General features: G+C 41.9%; 1 protein-coding gene across 1 annotated transcript; it reads right to left on the reverse strand.

Annotated features, from left to right (window-relative positions):
* Nucleotides 1-665: 665 nt before the first annotated feature.
* LOC117542401 (alcohol dehydrogenase 1-like) lies at nucleotides 666-6,657 on the reverse strand. Its single transcript, XM_034210059.1, has 9 exons — nucleotides 6,640-6,657; nucleotides 5,085-5,186; nucleotides 3,565-3,706; nucleotides 3,294-3,381; nucleotides 2,794-3,010; nucleotides 1,745-2,005; nucleotides 1,515-1,647; nucleotides 1,115-1,253; nucleotides 666-1,004 (listed from the first exon to the last, which is right to left on the reverse strand). The coding sequence occupies exons 1-9, from the start codon at nucleotides 6,655-6,657 to the stop codon at nucleotides 971-973; spliced, it is 1,134 nt and encodes a 377-aa protein (XP_034065950.1). The 3' UTR covers nucleotides 666-970.
* Nucleotides 6,658-7,706: the final 1,049 nt, after the last annotated feature.

Consider the following 7,706-nt stretch of genomic DNA (forward strand, 5'->3'; position numbering starts at 1 on the left):
ATGACAATACGACACCCTCTGTCCTTAGACCCTCACATCGTACAAGGAAAAACTTCCGGAGAAAACCCACAGTTTAAAGGGAAAAATGGGAGAAACCTCAGGGAGAGCAACAGAGGAGGGATCCCTCTCCCAGGACGGACAGACGTGCAATAGATGCCGTGTGTACATTGAAAAGATAATACATTTGCAACATAGGTAGTCCAAATGTTTGGAAATGCATGTGTGTATAATAGGAAGATGAATCCACGAGGATTTTGGTTTTAGAATTTTTATTTATAATCATTTCAACACTGTCTGTAAATGAGGTTGTTGCGATAGAAACAAAACAATATGATATTTTTAAAATGTAAAAAAATGTTAACATCATATATTGATATAATGTTTAAAATACACAAAATATGTTGGCAGATGTCGGATTTTTTGGTTTGTAAGTTTACGATTTCACAGTACATGAGTGTTTTGGATTAGTTTTTTATGGTAACTCTTTATACCTACCTCCATTCATATTTTGAGTGTAATTCATATGCCAAACAAGAGGTAAGGAAAAGATAAACAAAGTTAAAGATCAATTTGACTGGTAGCATTTTTTTTATCCAACTTTTACTAGCCCTTCAAAAATATACCTAAACTTGTCTGAATAAATTAGCTATTTCAATAACTAGGCAAATTAAGTAACAACATGCAATGCAGACTTAAGAAACATGACTGTTTTGAGGACACGTCCAGTGAACTACAGCAACACAATGTCAGACGTACAGAGGAATGCCACAGATCCCATCTGTGATGTGAACACTGCACAGCATTCTGACAATCTGCAGGGAATTCACTGGATAGGGTTGACTGTTCAAGGTCAGACACGTATGCTGTGCATTGTTTTAATCTCTTTATTATATGCAACCATTGTGAGTATGTACATTGAGTTCAAATTCTGTACAAAATGTACACTAGATGGAGAAGCAGCACAATGGTGTTATTGTGGAGAGACACTCAGGACTGACCGGATGCTGTGGAGCACAAACAAAACAGGAATTAGAGGACTATCCATTGTTGGTTCTTCATCTGTGTAAATGGTTAGTGAATCCTGAATAGTGGAGAGAATGTAGAGGAAATCTACCATTTGCCTTGCTTCATCAGTTCAATGGCATCATTGACCTGGTCCAAAGTCATGTTGTGGGTGATGAACTCATCCACCTTCACCTTCTTGTCCAGGTAGCCTTTAACCATCTGAGGCACGCCATCCTTACTCTTAAATCCTGAGCCGCAGAGAACCAACACATTATCAAATAAGCGTAAATAGTTATTTTTAAAATACTGGTTGCATGATTGCAGAGAAAAATCCTACAGCCTTTTGGTTACTGTCACTTCAGAGGGAACGTAGTAGCAGCAGTAGCTGTCAACAGATAGGCAATATATTCCACAAGCGGCACAGCTCTGAAAAAAATTATTAACAGCATAGAATACACTCATTAGTTAGTAAGAAGTTAGTAGTCATTTTTGACAGACAAGGTGTTCACCTCCAAACAGAGAGCCCTTCCATTTGCGTCCAGCGATGAGCTGAAGGGGTCGGGTAGCAACGTCGTACAAGTCTGTCCAGCCAACCAGAACGCTGACACCCCAACCTCTCACACAAGACTCCAAGGCACTGCGCTAGATGAAGAAGCAGCACAAAGTCAGTAGACTTGTTACCCCAGGGTTACAAACCTGTAGAGTGCTTTAGGATATGTGTTTTTTCGTAGTTACTTACCATGACTCCAACATTGCCGACACATTCCAGGGAGAAGTCCACTCCTCCGTCAGTCATCTCAGACAGAACTTGGCTGATGGGTTTACTGTGATCCTTGGGGTTTACGAAGTCGGTCGCCCCGAACAACTTGGCCTTCTCAGCCTTCTCTGGATTGATGTCAACAGCGATGATCCTCTTGGCTCCTGCAGCCTTGCAGCCCATGACTGCAGCCAACCCCACGGCTCCCAGGCCGAACACAGCACATGTAGAGCCTGGATCCACCTAAATTAACACAGATAACCACATGGGTCTATAGGTTGGACTTCCTAAATACTATGTTGTCAAAGGCAGGTAATATGTTTTAATTATCAGATGTCTGACATTTAACAGAGTGATGGGACACATCTTAGACTAGAAATCTAGGTGACGTCATGGAGACTGAGTCCATATACAAAGAACGATTGTAAAGCTCAAAGTTGGTGGCGTTCGCCATCTTGGCAGTGAATAAATCGAAGAACTGTAGGCCAATCTAAAAATGGGCATTCACACTGAAGTTAATGTCGGCCCTAGTTGCCTCCAACCCGGGGTTCAATTCATAACTGTGGGGGAAACTTCTGAAGCAATTGGAGTCAGGACTCAAAGAGAGACACGATGGAGAGCCGGAGCTTTGAAGACAAACACTAACGGTTTATTTGGAGCTTCGGCCGGAGAATTCACAAGACATGTCACGGGCCACGGTTTGACCACACGGTTGAGATGCCACAATCAATTCTGAAGAACTCTACCCCAGACCCATGTATTTAGCTAGTTCAGAGAGAATAATCAACATTGTGCAGAACAAGATAGAACTATAACACCTCTATCAGCTGATGCCAACAGGCAAGAACAGGGAGACAAAACACTGAGAGCACAACAGCCAAGGTTGCAGGTGCCTGAGCTCAGTCAGGACAGAATGAACTGATAAACTGGGTCAAAGTTATGGGCCTTGGGAAATATTTCCCCAACAATAACAACAGGTATTATCCTTCAACAACACAAGTTGAACTCTCCACAACAGTCAAAATACACACCTTAGCGGTATTAACTGCTGCTCCATATCCTGTAGAGATTCCACAGCCAAGGAGACAGACTTTGTCCAGAGGGGCAGCAGTGTCGATCTTAGCCACAGCCATCTGGTTAACCACAGTGTACTCAGAGAAAGTGCTGGTCCCCATAAACTGCAGCACCTTCTTCCCCTTACAGGTAAACCTGGAGTCTGCTAATACCTTCACATCATCACCACCATCCCTGAATAGAGAATTTATTTAAATGCAAATAAAACTTCTGACTTTGCACTTATCCTGTTAAAAAATGCAATGAATGTGTGTTAACATGAGCAGAGTCACAAAAAAAGGAACAAAAACCCTAATCAATTGTTCTGTGTCATCATGAAAACTATTAAAGTCTCTCTACTGACAACATGAGCACTTTGACATCGGAGATACATGCATACAATGTGATTCCAAAATACTGTAGGTCCATAACATAATTAACACTTCCTATGAATAGGAAATAAGAAGAAAACTCTCACCATCCTTTCTCACACTGGTTGGTATTAGGATTCTTACAGAAGCGACATTCTCTACACTGAGGGATGATCAGAGGAATAACCTTGTCTCCTAAAATTCGAACACAATGTTTCCGTGTCAAAGGAATTCAAGCGGAATACAGGGCACACATACACTTTGGTGTACTCATTGCTGAAATTGATTTCACTTAGTCTGACAGGAAAATAAATATATAATAATGAATAATTATTAGCTGTTAAATTAAGGTTCTTGTGGTTTTAAGATTAAACTGACCCGGTTGGAATTCAGTGACTCCAGGGCCAACACTTTCTATGATGCCGGCTCCCTCATGGCCGAGAACTGCTGGAAAGCCGCCTTCATCCATACCCTCATATAGATGATACAGGTCAGTGTGGCATATCCCGGTGGCCACAATCTGCAAAGAAGACCAAACGACCACACAATCAAAACAACGATGGGTATTTCATTTGAAATAGAAAAACCTCTTTATCTACGGAACTTGGTGGGGTCTCTCCAACCGAGAGAAAAAGTGTTAGGAGTAAAAATATCTGTCTTTTTATATGATTCAATCTAGTGAAGTTGCTGGTGCTTCAGCCAACAGAATATTCCTCCACTCACACTTCCCTTATCAGTCATTAGTGAACAAACGGGGAAAATAAACAATTATATAGCACATTTTATAAAGACACAAAGTATATTAAGTCATTAGAAAAAGCTTTTTGTAACAGTTTACAGAATCAATTGATAACAGAGTGTGGGGAGCCATTTCCAGAGGAATGGGACACAGCTGCAAATGTGAATCAACCTTTGTATTTGCAAGCGGGGGCTGTGTATGAATACCGGACCTTGGTCAAACGATCGGAGTGGCCTAGATGAAGGAAGAAGTGAACTATGTAGGGCCTTGTAAATTGTAAACAGTATATTGGAGTCTGTTTTGTATTTTATTAGAATCCAGTGATCGGATGAGAGGATCAGTGTGATGTGGGATCTAGGATGTGAGGTTATAAGCCTGGCTGCAGCGGAAATTTGGCTGAGAACGGCGAAGAAGTGCACTGCATAGTCTAGGTGTGAAAAAAAGTGGGTATAAACAAGTAACTCTAGATCTCTGGTTGACCGCTGAACTGACAAAGCAGGTTGCCATTAGATTACATGCATAGGGAAAGAAAAAGGTTGGACCAAGGACTAAACCCTGTGGAACACCTCAGAGAATGCAGACGAGAACACAGGCTTGGCTACGGCATCCTCAAACTTCCCGTTTGACAGATTTTCTGACTGGGATTACACTTTGAGGCAGTATAGAAGGATGCTGACCTGCCTGAAACATGCAGCTCAAGCCTCAATCATTCAGCACAATATCATGCATTGTAGTGGCAAGACCCCTTTACAGGGTTTCAACTAAGCTGGCAACAGGGGATGTCATTGTCCACTAACTCAGGGAGGTAACATTATAATGTAATTAGCTTCAACTGATTAAATCTGTGACAGCTTTCATTTTGGCTGCAGAAAATGTGCGGTCACTGGTGATTTATTAAATGTCTGCTAATGTCTAGTTCTAACTAAAATCAAGGGTTAGGTGAACAGTACTTGAGATGAGCCATTCTATATAACCAGAATACTGCACATCAATAGGAAGACTTTAAAATAATGATGTCACTGCTTATTTATGGTGGGTGAAGTCCTTGTTATTTTTCAGTAACATAGCATCCAAAGCAACATCCATTCACTTACCCTGGCTGATTCACTGCTTACCTGTGTATTTTCCTTTCTAAGTCTTAAAAGGGGACGTCTCTCACCTTGATGCGGACCTCGTTGGCCTCGGGTGGGGCTACTTCAATCTCCTCCATCACCAAAGGCTTGTTGGGCTCCCAGGCCACTGCTGCCTTGCACTTGATGACCTGCAGCCCAGTGACACCAGCATGACATCTCACATTACTGGGTGCTGCCACAATTAAAAATGTACTAAGATAGGTTTCTGGAAAAGGTGCTACCGAATTACCGCAAACCTGTCAAGCGCTGCATTTGACATAAGCATTCAATGAAATGTCACTGTCTTCTGTAATACTAATTCAAGCTTACCAAGAGGCACCAAATTGATTTATCGGCCAACATGCAAATATAATAATAATAATAATTAGAATAAAGCTTTATTTGTATAGCACTTTTCATACATATGATGCAGATCAAAGTGTATAAACGAAATGCCACCCAAAACCAAATAAACTGAAACAAGAACTTCAATTTATGTCAAACATTAAAAGCTATTAACACACATGCAGTATATGTAAATGATATATAAGATTCCAAGGACTAAACTGGTGAAATATGTAAGAGAATAATAAAATAATATGATAATAATAATAGGCATGTGGCGCAGTGGCCTAGTGCGTTGGTGTTCGGATCAGGGGAGCACAGGTTCAAACCCCACTGCAGTCAGCATGTCGTTGTGTCCCTGGCCAAGACACTTCACCCCGAATTGCCCACAGTATTGAATATGTAAGTCGCTTTGAATAAAAGGGTCTAACATGTAACATGTAATGTAATAATCGAAAAGTTCACAACAGATAACACACTCAGTAAAAGTAAGAAAGACAAAATTAGACAACATTATTAAAAACAATAAAACTATCAAACTATCAAATAAATGAACAAAATAATATTAAAAATGATAGGAAGATGAATTAAAACAATTGAAACAGGATGTTGTTAATTAAAAGCTAAACTATGTGGTTTCAAAGTTTTGCCTGAGTTATATTATTAGTAATCCTCATAATGAAAGGAGTTTCATATGCTTCCTGCATAATAATTATTAATAATGTACGGAAGAAAAATTGGAGCAGGATCACATTTATCTATTTCAGTACAGCTGCTCCTGAAAAGAGAGTTTAAAGTCCACAAAAGTCACCTTGCAAAGTATTACATTTAATAAATCATTCATAAATGAAGGGATTTGACTTTAAGTGTCTTTGGCTTCTTTATTAAATTCCACAGTGGAACTTAATTGAATTGTTAGGTTTTAACCATGACCATGTTGACTTTCTGTCCCCTGATTTTTGCCAATATCCACAGTTTCACAGAAATGTTTGGATAGTTTCCAACTGTGGGCTAAGTCAAACAAGGACATGCAATATTTAACTTTGGCAGAGGAGGGAAACATACACGATATTCCAAGTTAGTTTGAGTTAAATATACATACATGTGCATAGAAAATTACATCAACACTGAACACCCACATTATACAATTAAAATCAATACAAATTCCCATAATGTTCATGTAAAATATATAAATGTGAAGTACTTACTATACTTCAAACTTTTCTCTGAAAAACCTATTTAAACTGCACAACCTACCTTACCGGCTGTGGCCATTTTTGCAGAAAAGCTTGGACTGAAAACTGCAGGAGTTGAGAAAGAAACACTACAAGAATGGTCAGTAAGAAGGAGTGATATCTCTCATAGGCTCCGCCCTCTACTGGACTCTATGGGTACTCCCCTCGATTCTATCATGCAAGCATTCATCATCCACTGAGACTTTCTAGACGTAGCCAGCCCTGGGGCGGGCCTACCTGAATGCGCGTGCATCTCACTGCATAAAAGGAGGCCACGCCTCCTTACTGTCATCCCTTTCTCTTCAGCAAGGCAGTAAACAACTGAGTGAAGAGAGACGGTTAGAGAAAAACATTAAAACGAAGGAAATGGACTCACCATTGGAGCGCCCCTGTCCTTCGTGTCCGGCCGTCATAGAAGGCGACGACCCCCACTGTCGGTGCATCGAGTGCCTGGGGTCCGACCATGCGGCGGCCAACCTGGGCCCGCTTGCAGTCTGCAGCGCCTGCCAGCTGATTCCTCGCCCCGGCCACCATCAACGGCTGGCGCAGTTCGAGGGTTGCTACGTCTCGCTGGTGGAGGACCCAGAGCTCGACGTGGTGGAGATGGAGGACCTCGAGGAGTGAGTGCCCTTCGTGTTCGCCATTCCAGCGGACCGGGCGGGTCCGTGCGTCGGGTAGAGGGACGACGATGGCGACACCTCGTCGTCTGATATTTCCAGCGACCGCCAGGAAGGCCAACAGCACAGGTCTGCGCGAGAGGACTTCCCGGCAGTGATGACTATTGCGGCGGAGCGTGCAGGCTTGCCGCTCCCCTCACCGCTGCCACCGAGGCCGGTGAGCCGCCTGCGTCGGCCTTTGTTTCACATCTGGCGGTGTGTGGAGGCCACGTGGCAGCAGCCACTGAGAACAAAGGCTCCGGTGGCTACATGGGCAACGGTTTGCAGTTTTTAACAACCTTTGTTTGTATTCTTATAATAATGTAACACCATTGCCTGTGATCTGTTCATTACACATTGATATGGTCTGTATACATATTGCATGTATACTGTGCATCATTTGATACATAATCCTATTATCTGAATTGTATTG

Source organism: Gymnodraco acuticeps, unplaced genomic scaffold (assembly GCF_902827175.1).
Source record: "Gymnodraco acuticeps unplaced genomic scaffold, fGymAcu1.1, whole genome shotgun sequence".
Taxonomy (NCBI): Eukaryota; Metazoa; Chordata; class Actinopteri; order Perciformes; family Bathydraconidae; genus Gymnodraco; species Gymnodraco acuticeps.

Excerpts from the sequence above, each read along its gene's own strand:
- LOC117542401 (XM_034210059.1), bottom strand. Across the intron at positions 2,006-2,793 it reads CAGCAGTTAATACCGCTAAG|GTGGATCCAGGCTCTACATG; the intron begins GTGTGTATTTTG and ends GTGTTAATTTAG. Across the intron at positions 1,648-1,744 it reads TCGGCAATGTTGGAGTCATG|CGCAGTGCCTTGGAGTCTTG; the intron begins GTAAGTAACTAC and ends TTCTTCATCTAG.